We start from the raw sequence: 22,550 nt of genomic DNA on the forward strand, positions 1-22,550 counted from the left end.
TAATAAATATTTTTTATCTATATTTTCAATATTGTTTATCTATTATAGAATAAAAATGCATAATTCCTTTTTAAATATATAGATATTTGTTATTAAATAATGGAAATTGATTTGATTTTCTTTTTCACTTTAATATGATACTTCCGGCATTTAGTTTTATAAGTCAAGAAAGCAAATAATATCAAAATTTTTATGACAAGTGAATAAATAATTTTTATCTTAATTTTTCTTGTTTGTTAATCATATCTATTAATCAATATCATCAGTTGGTATGTAAATTTAAAATGTATCATTTATGATTATATTAAATAGAAATTATTAACCATTATATCGTCAAATATTATCGAACCATGTGTTTGATATTACGCGGCAAAAATTTTCTCCTCATCATATTATATTATTTTTAGCTTTCGATTCTTTTCAAATATTTTTTTTTATTTATATTTAAGCGAAATCCCATTGTATTAAAACATTTTTAATGTTTTAAAAATATATCTTCAATATAATTTATGTATAAGTGAATATGATTTCTAAAGTTGATTCTCTATTATTTTAATTTAGTTTTTATTTCTATAATTTTAAGAAAATTACTTGTATAATGAATCATATATATTTATTTTAATTATTTTTAATTTTTTATAGTTAAAAAGAATAAGAAATGCATTATTAATTAATAAATTATCGGAAGGAAGTATTGATAGTAAAAATAGGAATTACATATATATATATATATACTGAAAAGATATATATATCTTTTCAGTATTATAATTCAAGTTAATTGAAGTTAAAAAAAAAATTAAAAGTAGTAAGTAGTAAAAGTAAATAAATTAGTAATTGAACAAAAAAAAAGTTTTAAATTTTGTAAAAACTTCGAGAATCCAGTCGGTATGTAATCATATTTCTTTATATATATATCGGTATGTGGCGCCCTCATTGCATAGTTTATTACAATTTTATTTCTTATCGTTATTTGAAGTGGAATTTAAATCTTATTAAACATATATATACTTGATATTATATTTTCTTAGATAAACTTATTTTTGTTTACAATTATTATCTTAATGTTTCTTTTTATTTTAATTTCTGAAATAATAAATAAAAATTATTTTATTAAAATATTTTTTAATTTGAGAATTTATAAAAAAGAAACATTATTGCTTTTTATTTATTTATAATCAAATTTATTTTAAGATAAATTAAGTGGCGAGACTATATAAAAGTTAATAGAAAATTTCTAAGAATACGAAATATGATTACATACAGGAACGAAATCAATTGGAAATAGCTTGGAAATTCTGAAATGTTCTTAATAGGTAATCGAGTCACGTGGCAATGACACTACTAGTAATTACAAATGCCTGACCCGTAGATTTTCATGCAGAATGAATACAAAAATCTTTGAAGCATGTTAGATGTATTCTTTTTTTTTATATTCAATGTAACGCTTGTTAATTCTACAGAAAAATTTTTTTTCATTGATATAATTAACTTTTAGAAATTTGAAAGATTTTTAAAAAATTCTTTTTATTTGTTTATTTTTATCAAAATTTATATTTATTTATAATATAACAAATTATTTATAATATAATATATACATAAATATTGTATTTATTTTTAGATTCATCAATTTGTAAATAATCAATTTAGTCGAAAAATCAAAAAAAAAATCGTTGAAGTTGATATGGCGAGGAGCTTAACTCCGGTAACCTAGCTTTATGATGTCGAATAATACTCATACAGCTAGATAACCAAAGAAAATGTCCGCGCCAAGATCTTCTTGTTGTCTTAAATAAATAAAAAAATAATTTCGATAAAAATTGATCATCTAAATCAATGAAATCGTCGGGAATTGAAAACCTGCTCTGCCATTTAGCAATATCGGATCTTTCTTGATACTGCAAATATCGGTAGACATGGATCAATCGTTAACGCCTTTTATACGAGAATGTCTCTTGATCGAGTCACTATTTCCTGGTGCAGATAATGACATGCACGTGTCGATGGTGTCCCCACTCTGTAACAGAAAGACGGAGAAATCGGAAACCGCTTTACAACAATCGTCTCTTTGTCGCGTAACCACGAATTGATTGATACGCGCACAGCTTTGAAAAGTGAAACACAACCGTTGACATTTCGGAGTGAAAGTTAGTCGGTGAGACGGGCCTTCGGGATAGCCAGAGGCTACGAGTGTATATCTGAAAATTCTTCTCTCGTTACCAGGCCAAAGTCATTCCAAAAGTACGATATGAAAAATAAAAACCGAATGCAGAGAAAACGGTAGGTATCATGTGGCTAACAATTTTTGATTAAAAGTGTGTTACTTGAAGTAAAATGTAATTTTATAATATGATGAAACAAGGCGATACGATTTTGCTGAATCGTACTCTCGCGCAAGACATTATGTCGTTACGTCATAATTACTTTGACTCACGTATCAAGACGTATCTTGCGATATCATTCAGTTTCCTAGTTGCCGTTTTCGTCCAATTGATTCGCGATTTTAGTAAAAATTACGACTTGAAACCGCGAGTACGTGTCCAAAGATAAATTTCAGATTCTGAAAATGTCACGTTTAAATCGCGTAAAATGTAACTAGTGTTTTGCTCAAATTGATTAAATAGCTACTAATACGTGCAACAATCGAAATAGCTTCGGATATTAATAAAATTTCAGACAACTTATCACACGGATTAAATTTTATTCGAGTCGTAATATCTTTTAAAATAAAGAAATTTATTTTAAACTTTCTGATTATAGTAAAGATTGTAATATCCAATGCTTTTACTTCGGTCAATCCGTTAGTAGACCACTACGATGTTTCGTAAGAACTTCCATTTGGAGAAAGTTATGATCTCACGCTGCAGTGCACGCGTGGCTGGGTTCTATTTTATCAAGTTGTTCAACGCTTTCCGTGCTTCTTCCAATTTCTTTATCTGCTTAATTCTTCAATCTCGATTACTATTAAATACGCGTATGATCTTGAGCAGAAATGTTATAAATTTTTCAAGAAGCTGCAAAATATGGAAACCGGACACATTTGGCAGAAATTTTATATTTAAATAACACGTTTATCGAATCTGATATGCGGTAAAATACGTCAGTTTTAGGAACGTTATCGAATTTCGCAAGAGATAACTTAAGAGATTGTTACCCGAGTTTTATCTGTTCGTTCGTTGATCCATAATTCTTGAGAATATAAAAATAAGATTTAACAACCGAATCTCTAACGATGAATATATTTAAAATTGGATAATGATTATCGCATTTAGGAGAAACGATCCACGAATTTCTCTTTACACGTGTAAGAATGAAAGTACAAAAGATCCTATATAAGAGAGAAGTAAAAGATCAAAACAAAAAAAAAAAAAAAACAAAAAAAAAAAACAAAGAAAAAAATAAAAGAAACCGTGGCACACTCACCTGCGAAACTGCCGGCTTATTTTTGGCCCGCTCTCATATCGGACGTAACAGGAAGGCTGACCAGAAAGATTTAGCCTCGATTCAACAATAATCCCCGACTTTCTAAAACTTAATTTTCTTTATTTTTTTCCCCTCCCATTGAAAGCTGGTATAACGACAAAAGCAACTGAGATCTTTAGTCTAGTTCATTATTAGAGAATAGCTTATCCAAGTTGCGAAGTCCATCGTCACGTACCTATAGCAAATACGAGTGAGTACCTATCTTTCATGATAAGCCGGCCTTCGATTCTTTCCATTTGTTTGTCACGGTTGGTACAGCTGAACTATATTATTATTATCGTGCATTCTATCCCATGAAAAGCGATAAAAATAAAAAAAAAAAACTTTGCGAAATACGAGAAAAAAAGATCATATAATTCGTTCCAAAGATCGAAAGAGCGCGGATAATTTGATAGCACAGGTTTTTAATAAAAATCGGCAATAGTCGCTGGAGACGAAAAGCTATTTTAGGCATCGTATTCCAAGGCTAGTCGGTTTAACGGTCTAATTAACAGTTTACGATTTAATTAACAGTCCCGTGTCCAGTCGAGCCATTACAGGGTCTTTGCACGATACGCCTTATTGACCGTACGTTTTATCGAGAACTTTTCTGCTGCGTTCCTCAGTTGCGCAACGATCAGGGATCCGTGGTTCGTGGTTATCCGCGTCGACACGCGCGTCTTCCAAATCACCAACTTACCCCTCCAATGGAAAATCGCGAGACGTTAAGACGTTAATAACGTTGGATCTGTACCCAGTGGTAAATTTGTTTCCTAACGAGACAGGCTTTCAATGCGACTTCCAATCGTTTACGCAAACACAGCTGTACGAGTACTCGAGATAGCCGGGGCTAATGTCGCTTCACTTATAGTCATTATCACTTCAAGTGTAGTTATCGAGCTTGATTTAATTTTCCTGACCGCGCTGAAAACAGATCGAAAGGCGCGAAAAAGAAGACTGGCCCCCTCCCCTCTCTATGGTTTCGCGAGTCTTTTTTTTTTTTCATTATTTCTTGAAATATCTTCACCGTCCTTTCTCTCATCTTTGTCACAGCATCACGAAAATTAGTTTCCCCCTTATTTGCGTTCTTCTTATCGCTTCTTTCAATCAGCAAGTTTCGGTCATCTGGAAAGCAAATTAATTCGTTGATTGTTCGAGAGAATGTATCTATTTAGAAATTTGAAAATATGAATTTTAAATGTTTAAAATTTAAAAATTCCAATTCGAAAGTTTAAATTTAAAAAAAAAATGTAAATATTCAACAACAAACATAAGAAAATAGCGCAATTAAATTCGAAATATCGATGAAGTAAGGAAAAAATAAAATCTAAACAATAGAATATAAACAAAAAGTGAGGTTTTTATATAAACGTTTAAACGATGGAAGGAAACGATTACGGTAAAGCGATATTTGTCTCATTATTTACCTTACAAACAAAACGCTTTAACGCTTTAACTTGCAAATTAATTTATGATCGCGAAATGCGTAGATGTTTTAATATAATGTAAAATTTTTTACCAGCAGAAGAAAAAACAACAAAGAGAAGAATTTTAGTTTTCAATCTAATATACCGATGTATTCGAACGATTGGCTATTCGACGACATTTTGGACCGCTTAATCGGTGTCATTCTCAAAGGAGGATTCACGGCTCGATACCATACACGCGGTGCAGTCAAACACAGGTATGCATATGTGCGTTTTATTTCTCAGTCGCTCGCTCTACCGTGCAAATCTTGAATGCATTCGCCGGCACGTTGAAGATCGTTCGCGATACAGGCTTCCGCAATGCTATATCGCTACCGCGCCGCCGATCTTCGTCGAAGCTGTGACGCAGAAAAGACAATTTTTTGCTCTTTAGTGAGAAAAATTGAAACAAGTTCATGGAAATAAACTCGGACTATGTTTGTGAGAATTGAGGAATTTTTTGTCCTTCTTTTTTTTCTTCAAATAAAAAGAAAACGACTAATCGAGCCAAAACTTTATCCTACATTTTAAATACGATATTTAAAATCTTTGAATGTTATAATTAATTGTGTATTACATTACGATAAATTATTGTATTCTCGAATTAACATCATTTCGTTTAAAAATGAAAACAAGTGAGAGCGTAAATTGATTATTGAGGAAAATCTTATTTTGTTTGACACGAAGTTAAAAATCATTAACTATTAAATGACTAATAACTATTAAATGACTAATGAGTAAAAAAATTTGAAAACGAATTTCATTTCAATCAGAAGCAGTAGACGTTATTATTGATTGTAATTTTTTAATATTTGGTCGTAGGAAATTTGAAACGAAAAGATGATATTAGAAGCGTCGGAGAATATTTTTGTATGGAAGAATAGAACGAACAAAAGCGTTCGAACGACTATCATTTTTCCATGGTAGTCAGATACAACCTGTTGCTAAGAGGCCTGAGGAAATTCGCACGCGAAACGGTGCGAATCGGCAAGTAGTAGACTCGACTCAGACAAGCGCAAAGGACTGAGTAAGAAAAAACATTGGCCGTAAAAAATAAATGTGGAATCGAGAAGATTTTTCGATTTCGAATTGCAATATCTTAAGAAAAAGAAAAAAGAAGAAAGAGGAATCACAATACCGTTCGAGCCGAGAAAGATGACGATTGAAGAAAGAAATGAATAGCTGACTAGACAAGAATGCAAACGCGGCAACATTTGCCTCGACCTTGTCAGTCACGTTTACCGAGAATCAACAGAATTTTATTTATTTTATTCTAAATCAATGAATCCTAACAGTTAAGCCTTCGTATTCGTAAGTTGGAGAAATTGTTATCTTTACGAATAATCTTTCTTTTCTTTATTAATTTATTTAATTTAATTTTAATTTAATTTTTATTATAATTTTTATTACGATATATTAAACAGATCGCAAGATCGAATAATATTTGGACCGATGGCACGAGAATGAAAAGAAAAGAAAAGAAAAGAGAGAAGAGCATACCTGTTGTTCGAGTTGAGGACACGGGCCGAACCGATACGTGAATTTTAAGTCCGCTACTGCTTGCTCCGTCTTACCAAGGGCACATAGACTCGTATCGAAAGAAGAGGAAAGAGAGGAGTCACACCTGGCGCGGTACAAGATGAGATCACTACCGCACTCACTGATCAACTGGCCCCGCGCCCCACGTCTGGGGCCGCACGCACCTTTCGCGTTACCCCTTCCCCTTCGAACTCCGGAACCTGGAGCTCCTTGGCCCCCTCGGGGCCCCTTCGGCCCTCTTCCACCCTCCAGTCCCCTCCATATCCTCTTTACCTCTTCAGCTTCGTTTCGAATGCCCATTGGTCCGTTCAAATCGACATCGTGACGTCACCGAACCGAACTGCCGACATATATACGAGAGGAACGAGTCTCTCTCTTTTCTTCTTTCCTCTCCTCTCCCCTCTCTTACTTTCTACACCGCTCCATTCCGTTCCTTGCCGTGCTGTTCCCCTTCGTGGATCCGCTCTTTTCTCTTGTATCTTCTCTCCCCTATGCTCTTCACTTGGTCTTCTTTCCCCGACTACCTGTCCTCCTACCTATGTCCGTTTTCTATCGTTCTCTTCTTCTCTGTCCCTCCCTCTCTCTTCCCTTCTTTGGTCGGTCTTCTCGTTTGGCCGGCTCTCTTGGAGCATTACCGCGGCATCCCTGTCCTTCTACCTGGTTGATTCGTTCTTTATCGCGTTGCCTCGTCTACCTTTTCCTCGCGCCGGCATCTCGTTCTCCTTGTTCTCGAACGCTCTTCTGGCTCTTGCTGCGAGTTCGCGATCTTTCCACACGACGTCTCGTATATTCTCCTTTTGTTTCTTCCGTTTTATAACCGTTGACCCGTAAACTTTTCTTTTTATATTCTCTCTTTAACGATCTCCGCAGATTTTTCAAAGATAAAGTTTTGTTCGGGATTACATCGCTCTCTTCTCTTTCTTCTTTTCTTCTTCTTCTTCTCCTTCTCCTTTTTCTTCTTCTTCTTCTTTCCTGTCAATAAGAAGCTCCAGTTTCTATTTTCACTTCTTCTTTTCTAATGTGAAAAGCTTTCTTTTCCCGTTAACAATGGCTGTCGGTTACCTATACGGTGCGTCGGTGACTTGCAATGTTCGTAGGCAGCGCAGATCCGTTAAGTCGAATCGTGGTTCCTTTCCTCCTGGTCGGTCGCGGCTGTACCGGTCGCCAGCCAACGAGATTGTCCGCAAGAGGTTTGCCGCGGTGGTTGCCGCCACCGCCACAGCCACCGCCATCGCCACCGCCACCGCCAACGTCGTCGCCACAACGAAGCGAGAGTAGCCCGCCAGGTATATGGGGAGACAGAAAAAGGAAAAAAGGACGCATTCCAACGACTATAGTCGGTCCATAACGATTCCCATACGTTGAGAGTGCGCAACGAACAACCAATGACCCCTCTACCGATCTCTCGCGCCTCCTCCTTTTCCCTCCTTCTCAGCCTTCTTTTTCTCTTCCCTTTCACATCCTCTCCTTCTCCGTTTCTCATCTTCCTCCTGTTCTCTCTTCTGCGTTTTGCACGATTCCACGTGTCTCGTCTCGTCTTGTCCCTCTTTTTCTTTCTTCTGTCTTCTTTTTCTCTTCTCTTCTCTTCTCTCCTCTCTCACCGATCGTTTCGCTCGCGTACCTGTCTACGTACGTTTACCTATACATACGCGCGCGTCGCGTATACCTCGCGCGATCGAGGTGAAGGCTCGGCCTCGTATGTACCTCTACGTAGCCGGTCTGTCCTCTCGTTTTTCGAAGAATTCACGACGTCACCACAATGATCGCCGACGAGTCGAATATTTCTCGAATACCCAAACTACCTTCTTCTTCTTCTTCTTCTCCTTCTTCTTCTTCTTCTTCTTCTCGCCCCTTCTCGAATATCCTCGTCGGGCTTCTCGGCTTTGCACCTCTCTTTGGCAACCGAACGAATCCAATCTTTGTTATACCGACTTAACTTCCATGGATACACTTTGACTCTGATTCTAATTTTAATTACAGATATATAGAAGAAGAAGAAGTCGATTTTCTTCATTGCGTATTCACCTGAGAAGATTGCTCGATGATCCTTGTCGAATCTATTAGCGACGGGACACGAAAATTCGTGGAGAAAAATACTCTCTGGTAGACCTTGCGTGGGAATTTCACGCGTGCCTCGACGATAGCACTTTTTCTCCGATTCCTCGTCGAATTTCGTAATAAGACGTTATTCTTTTACTTCGAATGCATACATGCGAATACGTACATGCGCGCACGCATACATATGTTAGATTATTAAACTTGATGTTCTCATCTGTCCAATTCCTTCTCGAATGAATGAAGGAATTAGTAATCCGTTTTCTAATGATACGATATAATTGCTTCGTTGTCTGATAATTGAACCATGTCCTACAACAGAAAAATTACGATTTAAAACGTCTACTGTCGTCGCCATCCGCATGCCTCGCTAACTAATTAGCGGTACGTGACACGAAATGTAAAATTGTATATTTTCAAATTCGAGTTTAAATTGCACATTATGCGTGGCGTGGCACGAAAACGATGGCTAATTCCAGCCATAGCTCGACACGTGTTATTCGAAATCAATTCCTCTTTTTTTTTTTTTAAACGCGGCTGTTTAGTTATATCGAGGGTAATGGCCCGTTGAAAGTAATCTTAAAAATAGTTAATTCGAGAGAGAAAAATTTCTCTTTTAACTTATTTTCTTTCGATGAAACGCTTTTTATGTTCAAACGCATTTATGCACCCTAAAGATACGCCTGTTTGAACGACGTAGGATCGGTTCCGCTGTCTGAAAGTACGTCCTGGGAAGTTCCTACACGTGTCATCCATTTTCAGTTTGTGGGAAAGGCAGCGCCGTGACGGAAAGCATGTGCACGAACAAGTGATGTACAATCGCAATTTCAATGTTGGTTTAACAATCCTCGAAATATTTCGATTAATATTTCGTGATTCTCGAAAATGATTCAGTTGTATCTCGTCAAAATGGTTGGTTGCGCATATTAAAAACCGGATCTTTATACTCGCGGGTGTGGTTTCTTAATTTACGTTCCGACTTCTCCGTTCAACAAGACCAAACGACGTTTTTAAGTCGTCGGTGATTCAAAACGCGAATTAGGGAGGGGATAGTCTTTCTTTTTTCAAAAGTAAATTCGTTCCCTATTCCGTTAAAACATCAAGAAACAAAGAACCGGCGAACTTTCGGACCCCAACTTATTCTCGGAATGTTATTGCAACGTAAAGCCGTACGTGACGCTCACGTGAATGAAATTTTGCATGCGTATCGGTTTGCCCTGAGTGCCAGGACCTCGAAGGTCGAATTCGATATCGGTTTGTGCGACTGGTATTACAAATTTACTCGGAGAAGAATATACTTTTCCTCTTTTTTCTTTATCAGTTGTAGAAGAAGATCGATGAAAAAAATCGTGATTAACTTAAATTAAATTGAAATATCTGAAAGAACGGGAATGATGAATAAGTGGCGCGATTTCGTTAAACGGAAATGGAAAATCCAATTTATCAGGATTCTTCGCAAGGAATTTCCTCGCTTGATTCTGAACCTTAACCGTGGTCGGTCAAGGACGATTTTTATTGTTCGTTTCGAAGAAGGATCCTTCGAAAGGATCGGTACTGTTATATCCCTGTTCTGGTAACTCACCTGCGTCTGTCCAGGTACAAAGCTAATTCAGCCCTGCGTACAAGCGTTGGCGTCACGAGCTGACGCCCTTCGACTTCCGCCGGATGTACACCGTCCTTGCTCCGCACCGGCGTTCCTATCGTTGTTCTTGTATGCACCTGATTCTTTTTTTTTTTTATCACTTAAACCAATTATTTCGGATCGATCATTTTAATCGTACAATTTTCAATAAAATGGACAGGGTATTTGAATGATTTCTTTTTAAAAAAACTCATCAAAATCGGTAAAGAAAAATCACGCTTTCCCTGCATACGAGTGATGTTACCATGTGCAAAAGTTTCTCGCGATGAGACACATTTCGAAAACAAAAGAGAGGCACCGAAAATCGAGGTTCTCATTCGCATTCGTTACGATTACGCGGAAGACTGTGAGACAATTTAAAATGCGATGGTCACGCGCAACTACCAACGAAAGCAATTTGAATAGCGCGGAGCCGTTAATCGATTATGTCTACAGTTCACGAAATTCGTAGTTGGTAACAAAGAAAGAAGAGAGGAGAGACATCCTTTGCGTTTCGAAATGTCTCTACATTTGATTCACTTTCGATTAACCGTTTCTATTTTGTTATAAAACGACGCAAAAAAAAAAAAAAGAAAAAAGAAAAAAGAAAGAAATGTAAAACCATCGATTGAACCAAGAATGAAAGCGTTTTTCCTTGATTGGACATGACAAGATTTGTTCAACGGAAGCCGCCGTAAAACTTGGACCGTTGGCACGAAAGACGGCCGTTACCGGGAGAAGACTATAGAAATCGGTTCGCACCTGCCTGGCCCGGTAAAAAGAAAAACCTACCCAGAACCCCCGTGAGCCCCGAGGTCTAAAGTAAGTTTATGGATGTCTCGCCCCTTATTCGTGACCGTCCCGGCACAGGTTTCGAGTTTGAGAGATTTCCAACGCTCCCGCGTTTTCTTATAGGGATTTGCTGCTACAGCTTTTCTCCGTGCCGATTTCCTTCACAAATATTTCGTATTCCCTCTCTCCTCGTGTATGTGTTCATTGGGCAATACCATCGTGTACTGTGCACAAGTTTTTTACGAAGCCTTATCCGATCGAAGCTTGCAGAACGCGGTAAAATATACGGTTCAAGTATATTTTTACGGTTCGGCGACGAAGTTGATTTCAAAAATTCCTCGTTACGGAATGGTGTTTGGAGTCTCCGTGATAGTTGTACAATAATCTTCTATTTTTAAAGGATCGTTCCATTCGTTTAAAAGCTGAAGAAACCTCTTGAACCCGTTTGTTTTCCCCAATCTTTTTCCCCAATTAACGTTCCCCGCCCCGGTAAACTTTTGACACTCTCACACTATAAACATGTGTGAAAATGTATCCTCGATGCGATCGACAAGCCTTTTAAACCTGTTTCGTTGCAGAGAGAGATACGAAAAAAGAGATCGCGGAACAGAACGAATAAACGTGTTGATAGTTTCACGAGAGAATTTAGTCTAACGTTTTCTAAGCGATACCGTTTCACATTTCCATACGATTAGGAATCTGAAAGGCTAATCCGCCAGGTTAACAGCTTCATTCTGTTTAAAGTTTAAGTTAACGATCTTCGAAAAACTGTTGTACCCGATCGGATCCTGCGATACGATTGAGTTGATGTTTTCATATAAGAAACGAGGAGAAGAGACATTTTGTATTATAACTGTTATATTTGATCGAAAAAAAAAAAAATGAATTTTATTCGTCGAAAATGAATTCGAAGTGGATTAAAAAGGTATATGGCGTTGTCGAGAAATCGATATTGCGATTGTCGGTCTGGAAGTGTTGAAGTCTCCGAACTCCAACAAGATAAGTTAAGATAGATTTTACAATATTCCGATTCTTCGACGTGTAATTATAATTTTTTCGCGTGTTAATTTGTTCGCATTTTTTCAGGATGCTGAAGGGGAGAAAAAGAAATTTTCGAAGAGACTTGGAGAGCGTTCGTCGGTCGATATAATCCGAATTAGAAAAGAGCGAATGGGAAATATATACAGAGGAGAGAATTGTAATTATCCGGTTCGTGCTGGCGGCGGAACGGAAATCCCATACGTTTGAAGAAAAATCGAGATCGTTCCGAGTAGGAGAGTTGACCAAAAAGTTTCGAGAGTAAAGAGAAGCTTCTGCCGAGAGAATGACTCGAGGCAGAACACCGATGATGTCATCGGTCGGCGGATACTCGCGCCTACGCTTTTCTCTCTACCAGTTTCACTGGCAGGGATACCGCGTGTGCTCGTTCTTGGAGCCACTCTACACGAAGACCCAACCTCCACTACCGATTCCCCTTTTCGCTTCTCTTCTTAGCTGTACCTTTCGCTTCTCTTCTATCCACTGGCTCGAGGTCTCTCTACACTTCGTATCGTACGAGGACGAGGGGAGCGATATAACGTGCCGAGGACATGCTCGATTCTACCTTCATGCCAGTCTACATTGCCGGTATATACCGGTTATGCAGATGGAGCTTGGTCTGGACCCCCTCGGCAAACCCTCCAACAGAAAATCTCATCTTATTCTTCTTCATCATCTTCTTCTTCTGTTCTTCTTCTTCTTTCTCCTCTTCTCCTTTTTCTCTTCATCATCATCGTCATTATCATTATCATCGTCGTTATCATCATAGTCATCCTCATCCTTCGTTGTCATCCACTTCTTCCTTCCCTTTCCTCGCATCTTTTCTCTTCGTCTCTGTTCCCTCCTTGTTTCCCAGTTATGTGTTAAGCCGTCGTTGTACTTTCCGTCTCTATCCCACGACAAGCAATGTTGCTTTGCCTTTATACACGATCATCCGGATATACCTACGCTCGTTCGTACCTTTTTCTCGATTTTTCTGCTTGCCCTTCGCTGTTTCGCTCCGTCTGAACTTCTTCGCAGCCGTTAAAACAGTTAAGGTACTATGGTATGAACGAAGATTGCACAGCTTTCTCGAAGTTATTTACAGACGGATTTTTTCCCTCGAACAGGTATTTCGCTTCGATAGCTGGTAAGCCAACTCCGAAGTTGAAAATAAAGAATTCCAATCGATCGATCCGTCCCAAGATCAACGTGATTAAGGAATTACGCGGTTATTAATCGATCGTAATTTTTCTCTTGTCAATGCTCTTTTCCTTTTTCTCTTATTTTCTTTTCTTTTCATCCTTAACTCTTGTCGCGTACGTTTGAATTATTATTTTTCATCGATATTTCAACAATTTTAACGAGGCGAATAATAAGCAGCAGAAAGAGTTATTTCGTTGGCACTGTTTTCAGGTGTGACAGATCCTTTTTGGGGAACACAATAGCTTCGTTGATCGCAAATCAACTTCGCAGTTGAAAGAACTGCGATTAAATCGCCGCCATCTACGATCACCCGTGCCTCGTTGCGGTACCTCGTTAAAATCGACACGACTGTTCCAATCCTCTTCTTTCGAACCTATTACTTTTCAAATATTCCTTGGAAAGAAATCGTAATTGGACGAGATAAGTAAGAAACGTCTACAGTTGTTAGAAAAGTACATTTCTAAACTCGTTATATCGTATCGGTATGAAACGATCGTGTCGAAAATTTCGTGTCGATTCAAAAGAAATACAAAGAAACATTATAACGATAATCATAATATGAAAAATATGCTTTCTTAACACGTTAATGAGATAAATTTTGTCGCGAACCATCGATAAGCTACTTTAACAAACTGGGTCCTGGCACGCTATAATGTCACGAAGATCGTAATTATTCGATGTAATAGGTCCCTTTTAAGTAGTTGCGGATAATTCATTGCTTTCGATTTGACCGACGCAAAAGTCAAGCTGAATTATCACGACAACGAGCGACAACGTTACCAGTCCTCCATTTCGTAACCTCTCAAATGACTAAGAGCATTTACATCGATAACAATATCTATGAGAACTTTCAAGTGGTTATATTACGCGTATAATTTGAATTTTTTTTCTTTTTTCTTTTTGCGCATGTCTATCGTAATCACGAATTAAATTACGGAAAATATTTTAGACGATACTCGAACGTCGATCGTTGAACGTACGGAGAATCAAGCGGAGAATCAAGGAAAAACCGGTTGAAAAATAAGAGAAAGATTTCGATAAAGAGAAGGAATTAAAAAATTAAAAACTGATGCCTCGCATGTATGTGAAGTTTATTTGTTGATATTAAGAACGTGAGTTATTGTGCAAATAATTGCCGCGGCTGTCTACACTTGTCACGGTTGCTTACAAAGTAAGGCGTGCTGCTCGCGACGATTACGTCTTTGCAAACAAGAGGAAAGAAAGAGGATAACGATGCATCTTTTCACCGAAATTCGAAGAAAATTTTGAATATCTAATATCTTCCTCCGCAAAACAAAAGTTACGTCATGTTTCAGCTATACTAACGAGCTAAAAAATTTTTCTTGTTTCTCAAATTATATATATTTAGATTATTTTATATTTTATATTTATACTTGACCTTCCTCTCTCTCTCTCTCTTTCTCTTCGTTTTTTATTCTCGCTTATTTTAAATCGGTAAAAGTCACGCGTTTTGCCAAAAAACGTGGAAATCACATAATATTCCACGGGCAATGCGAAGGTTTTCGAATGCGCGAAACGTTCGTGGAATAAATTTAGGTGGTACTTGAGCGGAAAGCTGATCCACCGGACACAGCGAGTTGCGAAACTTCTTCATGAGTACCGTCATGAAGTTTTACTGAGATCAGTACCGGTTCACCGTTTCGAACTTTTAAACGAAAATGAGATATTAAATCGGAGGAACGACGATCGCGAAAGTAAGTTCGAGGATATCATTGGCGCGAGGGCAAGCCTGGGAATACGTGGAATATAATTATACGTGTATTGCGAAAACTTTGCCGGATAATAGAGCGCGTACGATCCCTGGCAAAGGTTCGTAGAGAACGGTGAATCATTTATGCGGAACGGGGTCCAACATACGGGAAGATTGCGCATGCATTGGTTATGTATCTTCTCAGAGGAACTATCGTCGTATCGTCAATGGATAGTCTCACAGTTTTGCGAGCATTTTTATCAGCTTGTTGTCCATATAAAGGGAATAATGGAGCGGTTGCAATTGCCTTGGAGACGATTGCAACAGAATCAGAAGATAGATTCGTGATAATGTATATACACAGGCGACTCCTGTCTGCCATACTTGCCTAATCGAACGTTCAAATGCATAAATTGCATTGGCGCACGTAAATAGATCACGACTCGTTCCTCGAGAATGGGTTAAGGAATGAAATGGATATTGGCTCGTTTTTTTAATTCGTTACAACCAGTGGACATCGAAAATTAAGGAGCAACAGGTACTTGAGGGAACGTCAAAAAACGGTGCTCGCCTCGATTACAAATCTCACGGCGAAGATGTCCGAAGATAGCGAAAGAATATTCGAGCACCCCAATGGGGCCCATTAGGATCCAAAGGTAGTTGGGCCAGTCCTCTATCTGACTGTCCTTCTTTCTCTCTTATTCTCGATGAATCCATGGTAGAGGAGGCGGGGGATGGTTGGCCGGTCAAGCCACATTCCGTTGGCCAACCGGCTCCTTGGAACCCTTCCTCCCCCTCTTTAGTAGACGGTTCTCTATATACAAGCTCTCGCCTTCTTATGCACCACTACGATATGTGCCCACAAGACCGCCAATATTATTTCGACTAGACAGCGGTCGACTCGACGCAACCTTGTCAGAGAGCAATGCATAGGTATCTGCTTTCACAGAGTGAAACGTTACTGGGAAGAAAACCTCAAAGGTCGAGTTTAACGCGCATACTGCATGTTTGCTCACACCGCTTCTCAGAAACTTCTTTTGTTATTCTCAAAAAAACACAAGTAACGTGACGTTCCTCATTTTTACCTATTCAATTCGATTCGATTTGTTCGTGTCATGATTTTTCTCGCCTCGATTGCTTAATTTTCTCATTCTATGCCTATTAGTCATTCGTGTTGTAATAATATATATATATATATTATATATATATATATATGTGTGTGTATATATATTTTCACGCGATATTATCATACTATATTTTAAATTTTATCTTCCATTTAAAATCGGATTTCGTGATTAAAGAATCGAAAAAGATACGATGAAATTATTCTTATTCAATTTTTTTTTTCCGTTTAAAAAATATTTTCTTAAATTCAAATTCCGACGACTATCAGATATATAAATGGCGTTAATCTCGATGATTTTGATAAATATCGAATCGGGCATCGTCCATCTATCCCGGAACCGTGAAAGTATAAATATTTCCAACGAACAATGTCGCTGTGCGATCGTGGGGTCGAGGTCCCGAGGAAGGTTCGAGAGAACTCGCCCACGTAGGGTGTTGTAAAAGTTTGGTACGAATCTGCCCTCCGCCAACCACCTTCGCCGCTATCATACTCCAACTGCTTCCCCTCTTCTTCCATCACTCCTCTTAACTTCTCTTTCATCTCCTTTACTTGTTCTCCCTCTTGCCGTCGTTTGCTCTCACCACCTGCGATCTTTGCCTTCTCGTTCCTCTGTTCATTGACTTTTTATCTCGCTTTTACCACGGATCTCTTCGTCCTCTTCGTGCTTGCGCTCAAATACGCTAAACGACGGAAACGTTCGATCGTTCCATACCCACTCGTCGTAATGCATTGCGTCGCGTCGCATAGCGTCGCACAGCATCGACGAGGCCCAAGAATATAATACGGATACCTTGGCATGGAAGGTGGTTGGTCGGCTAAGATGTTTAAGGGGGAGACTCTCCCGAGAGCGGTGATCCTCCGCTGAGAGAGACCGCAGAAGCGAGGAATGAGTTGAGGAGGTGAGGAAGGGGGCTCATGCGCAGAGGGTGTCGACGGTGGACTCAAGAGGCAAGGGGGCTTTCTCGGACCCCGAGGGCCTCTGGACAAGTCAGCAAGAAGAACGGCAGGGATGCAAGCGGGGAAGAGAGAAGGATGAGAAGTGACCGGATGGCCTTGGTCCCAAGACTTGGTTAGTTACTGTGCGGCCGACTATAACTGGTCGAGAACTTCGTAACACACAGGGCGGTATCTTCGACTTCGACCGCTTTTTAAAACAACCGCGATACCATGTAACATATTACAGATACAAAACTAACCCCTAAACATGGATCATACCGTGCAAAACAATCATCATCTTTACTGAAAATGGTGAATAGTGTATTCCTTTCTGTACATTATATTTAGAATGACGCACAATAATCATAGTCTTTTCTTACTTCCTTTTTCTTCTTCGTTTAAACACGACCGTATCATTATTGCGGTAATTTCCTCTGATTTGCAACACTTTTCTTAGGAACACGAAATTACTCGTTAACGCGATAAAATAATAATTGTTTTTTTTTAAATCTTGATCTTAAAATAAAACTTTTAAAATAAGTCAAATTTTATTGCACAAGTTCTTTCTTGATTTTTTTCTGCAGGTTGATTTTTCGTAGCAGGATATAAATATATAATATCGTGGGACATTTTTAAATTAGATCGGAACAGGAACAAAAATATAAGAATAATTATGGCTCATTTATTAAATTATAAACAATTTAATTGCGTTAAATGAAATGAGATATAAATACAATGAAATTACTCTTCGTCGCTTTCTATTTTCATCTAATGCAAAATTAAATTACTTATAATTTAATAATTTTTGATTCTCCTGAATTCATATCCCACGAATAACGTAATAATCTTGATTATCTTCGTATAAAAGATGTTATTGGAGACTTGAATCGCAAACTTATAGGAGGTTTCTGTCTGAAGTGAAAATGAATGGCCTGGTTATTTAGTCAGCATTGCTCGTTATTGCTCAACAGGGGCGACTTATGGAGCCATATAAGAAAGTATATCTGTTACTCGCAAGAAACTACATGCTAGCGCTTCACTAAGCTTGTATAGATTCATGGAGTTAATAATTATCTTTCGTGAGTTTGCAAAACTTATTACTTATTATTTGAAGTACATGTAACGCATAAAATATCAAAGATGTATGATCTTTTCCAAATATGCCGAATATCTCTTGATCTGAAATTCACGAATAAAAGAATGTAATATAATGTTATGTATACAACGATATGTATAATAAAAATAAAAAGAGCAAATAGACGTGAACTTTCATTAACTGGCAGTAAATTTTATTTTTTATTTTCGAAAGCAATAAGAATTAAATTCTTATATGAAAATTCGCCATGAAATCTGAGGCCCTCGTTACGACATGTTCGAATTCTAGATAAGATAAAACACCATCGCCATCAATGTCGCTTTCCTCCAAAATTTTTCGACATACAGTAGCCACTTCATCGGTATTCAAACCATCTTGAACCAATTGTCGACAAGTACATTCTAAATCGCTCATTCCCAATACTCCATCTTCGTCAAAATCTATTCACAAAAAATTATGAAATGTCATTAAGATTCAAAAATAGATTAAAATAATTGATGAATAATAATCAAATCAATTGAAACTCATTTGAATTACAACATATAATTCATTATAAATATTCGCGAGAAAATCGATAAATACTACTTCTACAAATACTAAGTAATTCTCTCGTATAATACGAATGTCGTGTCTAGATATAGTATATATTTCTGATTCAATAGCTATAAATATGAATTCTTACGATTGGTCCTATTGTTTGATTTAGATTGCGGTTCATACCATAAATCTTAAAGGCATAAAAGACTTTCAAATCCCGCGGTGCCTGCTCCGAAAAAACTGACATCATGTCAAGGAATTCCTCAAAACAAATTCCTTCGTTTGATCCATCGTGTGTTGATTGGCTCGAATTTTTGCAATTCGTAAATACTTCTGAAATTCGTTGTCTAAACGGATTTTCCTACAACATTATGAATTTTTATTCGTCGTATGTCATGGTGGAAAATTCAAACTGAAAACAAATTCAATATTGTATAAATGTGAAAAGATTAATCTAAGCACCTTTAACTCTGGTATGCGTGTTAAACAAGATAGTGGTATACGAAGTGTCGATGCTTGTTGAGGTGTCATGGATCGTGGAACTGTTCCAGGATTTCCCATATCCCGAAACCGTTTAAATATTCTAGAAATATATGGATATAAGAATAGATCGATAATTATATATATTATATGTATACATATATATACCTTAAGATTTCTTTACGAGTAAAGAAAGTGCAATCTTGATAATCTTCTAGTTGTTCCTCGGTAAATGTAGCTACTTTATTTCCCATTTTAATTAATAATAATAATGATGTACAGATAATTTTTTTTTATTTGCGTATTATATCAATGTTTCATTTACCGGTTAAAGCGTATAACTGAATTTTCGCACTTCCAATGTTCAATACGAAATCTAATAATAAGGGTGTGTCTCGGCACTCCCATTTTTAAGAACCTTTTAGTCAGAAAGTTGAGGAAAAAACTTAATTAACAGTATGCATTTACTTTTTTTAATTAATGTTATGTCGATTTTCTTCTTGCAAAATACGTTTACGATTATAATTACATATGTAATAAAAATGAAATACAAAATAATAGGAAGTTAAGGTTTTTATAAAAGAATATATGTAATGTAATATGAATAAAGTTAGTAATATTTAAATGTAATGATCTTCGTAATTTTCTTTACAATCGAGCAAATGATTAAGACATTCATTAAATTCATCTTCTTCCAAACCAGAGTCTGTAAATACATGAAATTTTTTTATACTTTTTATTCTACTTAACTGATTATATAAAGACTCATACATTGCACTAAGATTATTTCCACTATGTAAACCAGCCATAACAGGAACAGATTGTACATCTAAAATAAAAATTTATGAAAATTTATAAAGAATTAAATATAATATAAAAAGATTTTATATGATTTATATGATTTACATACCTGTTCCTTCTAATAATCTCCAAGGACAATCAATAATATCTCCAGTTTCAGTAATATTATTATTAAAAATCTTTGGATATGGAAATCTTATGTTCAATGGTGATGAAATATTTGATAAATATGTTGCTGATGCATGACTATTACATGATAAATAAAGCATCATCATTTCATGTACGGTAGAACATCTATATGCTGGTTTTGATATTTGTTTCATTGCATAAGAAATAGGCCGTTTTAATCTTTCTTCAGAAATTCCTCGTAATACTATGCTTTGCATATTTTTATCCATTGATATATCACAATTTGGTGTTAAACTTGTCCACAAATTTCCTTCGAAATTATCAAGTACATCAATTAAATCTGTTTTTGCACTCATTGGGAATGGTAAAGTTAAACTTGTTGCGACTGCTTTTCTACCCATTTTGTTAAGATCTGCGCATAAATCGGATAAAACCACGTTTGGATATTCTTTTCGTCTATACCTAATAGTTAATGTATCCAAAGCAGTTGCTAAAAGTACACTGCTATGATATTTTAGTTCAGAATTATATGTTAAATAATTAAATATTCGTGGATCTTCAATTTTTGGCCAAACAGTTTGTGCACAACAGAGTGGACTAAATAATGAAGCATGTTCTCCTAAATGTTGCCAACATAAAGCTGTATTAAGTATCTTAATCATGTTAGATGTGGAAGGTTCAGATTTTTTACTGTCCATACATGGAAATGACACTATACTTTTTCCATATTCATCTCTTAAATATTGTATGCATGATGTCCCAATTCCAGCAAAACCATCCACAGAATCTAAAATTACCTGTAATTTCAAAATATTTTAGGATTATATATTATAAATTATCTACATAAGTACAAATAACCACTTACCTGAAAACCTTGCATTAAATCACATTCTTCTACATATGTTCTTATTCTTTCTGAAAAATCATCTGAAAATTGTTCCGTATTCCATAAATTATTTCCATAAGTAAAAACATTAAATGGATGCATTGTGTCATTGTGTCTATATTGTTTAATGACATTCACTGTTCTAGGATGAAATCTAGGTAATAGATAATCTACCCATGAATTAGTATTATTTTCCAAATTAAATGATGTTGATGCTGAATCTGAGGTTGTAGATGGTTCATCTAAACTTTTAATAAATTGAGGTTTATCAATTGTTTCTTCTTTCAAGATCTCCACTTTTTCATCATCCCATAAGGATTGTTGAACTTCTTTTGATTGAGTATCATACAAAGAACCTTCTTCTTTTAAATATCCAAATGCTCCTTTCAAATCTAAAAGAAGTAATCTGGGAGTATAAGTAACTTGTTTCTGAAAAAAATTATAATTCAATTAGAAAAAAATTATAAACTTTTATATTATATTTTTGAAATATATTTCTATATATTTATACTTTTAAATTTTCACCCTCTCTATACAATACGTCATTATTTATTTCTGATGGGTTATCAGGATCATAAGAGAAATTAGTTTCCTAAAAATATTTAAATAAAGATTAACAATTATTATACACTATATCTTATAATCTTATAATTTTATGATTAATATATTATTTGAAAATACCTGTATATTCCACCAATGAGCACCAATAAAATTGGAATAATGACCTAATTGAATAGTTAATATTTCTCGAGATGTCATTTTATATTATGTATATTGTCCAATCTAAATTTTTATATGATTAATTGAAAATATATATATACGAAATACACGTGTATAATATTACGAATTTATTATTTCATACAAATTATAAATATATATATATACATAAATATATATATTATTAACAAAATATTATAATTTCTTAGATAATAAAAATGTATTAAATTCAAAATAAGTTAATTCAATTTCACTAAAAATTATTAAGTAGGTTTCTGTTGTCTAAAAGATGTCTAAATTTGCTTCCATATTCATTACTAATATGTATGTTTATATTTCATGGTAAAATATACTATATATAATGTTATAATGATATATGTTAAATACATTACATTTTCCAAAGAATATAAAATAATACATACTTAAATTCTTAAATATATGCTGTGTCATTCAAAATCGTATTATATTGAACAAAGAATTACAAAAAATAAGGTTAAGTTTTAAAAACTAACAAAACTGTATTGTATATTTATAAGTCAAAATTTAATAACATTTACTTTTTGAAACAAATGGATTTTTTTCTGAATAAATAATAAATTAATTTGATAATGGTAATACGATAAGTAAATTAATGTGATAAAATTGAAATGGTAAATAATGTTATTCAGGATATAAAAAATATTATATATGATAAAATGAAAATGAAAATAATATATAGATAATTCATATCTATATATTATAAATTTTAATAATTTTATGAATATATAAATATTCTAAAATTTATTATATTTTATATCATATTAAATTTAGAATATTTTTATTATTTTTGTTTATTTATTTTTATCTTATTTAATTCATAATCAAATGTTAAAATGTTTCTATAATACATTTTTAAATTGGGGAAAAAAAAAATTTATAAAAAAATATGATAAATTTTTATACAAATTTATATATAATTCAAACTGGATTAAAAATT

General features: G+C 35.4%; 2 protein-coding genes and 1 long non-coding RNA gene across 13 annotated transcripts; 1 reads left to right on the plus strand and 2 right to left on the minus strand.

The window, feature by feature from the left end:
- Positions 1-157: 157 nt before the first annotated feature.
- Positions 158-18,200, plus strand: LOC114576884 (uncharacterized). Of its 11 annotated transcripts, XR_009833473.1 has the most exons (6): positions 2,138-2,277; positions 4,985-5,143; positions 5,748-6,236; positions 6,350-13,007; positions 13,080-13,180; positions 13,366-14,526. It is a non-coding gene; the product is annotated as an uncharacterized LOC114576884 (long non-coding RNA). The 11 variants fall into 11 exon arrangements; XR_009833468.1 differs by adding an exon at positions 17,513-18,200 and having other exon boundaries at positions 6,350-17,240; XR_009833469.1 differs by adding an exon at positions 17,531-17,669 and having other exon boundaries at positions 6,350-17,240.
- LOC107992954 (calcium and integrin-binding family member 3-like) lies at positions 18,196-19,349 on the minus strand. The gene is made up of 4 exons (XM_017049091.3): positions 19,210-19,349; positions 19,024-19,144; positions 18,745-18,922; positions 18,196-18,464 (listed from the first exon to the last, which is right to left on the minus strand). The coding sequence occupies exons 1-4, from the start codon at positions 19,293-19,295 to the stop codon at positions 18,247-18,249; spliced, it is 603 nt and encodes a 200-aa protein (XP_016904580.1). The 5' UTR covers positions 19,296-19,349; the 3' UTR covers positions 18,196-18,246.
- A 283-nt stretch (positions 19,350-19,632) lies between these two features.
- Positions 19,633-22,549, minus strand: LOC107992953 (protein misato). Its single transcript, XM_017049090.3, has 6 exons — positions 21,997-22,549; positions 21,539-21,640; positions 21,369-21,449; positions 20,837-21,286; positions 19,952-20,768; positions 19,633-19,870 (listed from the first exon to the last, which is right to left on the minus strand). Exons 2-6 carry the CDS (start codon positions 21,614-21,616, stop codon positions 19,662-19,664), a joined length of 1,635 nt encoding a protein of 544 aa, XP_016904579.1. The 5' UTR covers positions 21,617-21,640; positions 21,997-22,549; the 3' UTR covers positions 19,633-19,661.
- Position 22,550: the final 1 nt, after the last annotated feature.

This window comes from Apis cerana, linkage group LG1 (assembly GCF_029169275.1).
Source record: "Apis cerana isolate GH-2021 linkage group LG1, AcerK_1.0, whole genome shotgun sequence".
In the NCBI taxonomy this organism is placed as follows: Eukaryota; Metazoa; Arthropoda; class Insecta; order Hymenoptera; family Apidae; genus Apis; species Apis cerana.

What these genes read in the sequence shown, in the direction of transcription:
- LOC107992953 (XM_017049090.3), bottom strand. Translation starts at nt 21,616, where the DNA reads ATGACATCTCGAGAAATATTAACTATTCAATTAGGTCATTATTCCAAT. An exon ending in CTCATTGGTGGAATATACAG is followed by an intron (nt 21,450 to 21,538) that starts GTATTTTCAAAT and finishes AAATATTTTTAG; the next exon opens with GAAACTAATTTCTCTTATGA. An exon ending in GAGATTATTAGAAGGAACAG is followed by an intron (nt 19,871 to 19,951) that starts GTATGTAAATCA and finishes TTTTTATTTTAG; the next exon opens with ATGTACAATCTGTTCCTGTT.
- LOC107992954 (XM_017049091.3), bottom strand. Translation starts at nt 19,295, where the DNA reads ATGGGAAATAAAGTAGCTACATTTACCGAGGAACAACTAGAAGATTAT. An exon ending in ACTCGTAAAGAAATCTTAAG is followed by an intron (nt 19,145 to 19,209) that starts GTATATATATGT and finishes ATATATTTCTAG; the next exon opens with AATATTTAAACGGTTTCGGG. An exon ending in TTATGCCTTTAAGATTTATG is followed by an intron (nt 18,465 to 18,744) that starts GTATGAACCGCA and finishes TTTTGTGAATAG; the next exon opens with ATTTTGACGAAGATGGAGTA.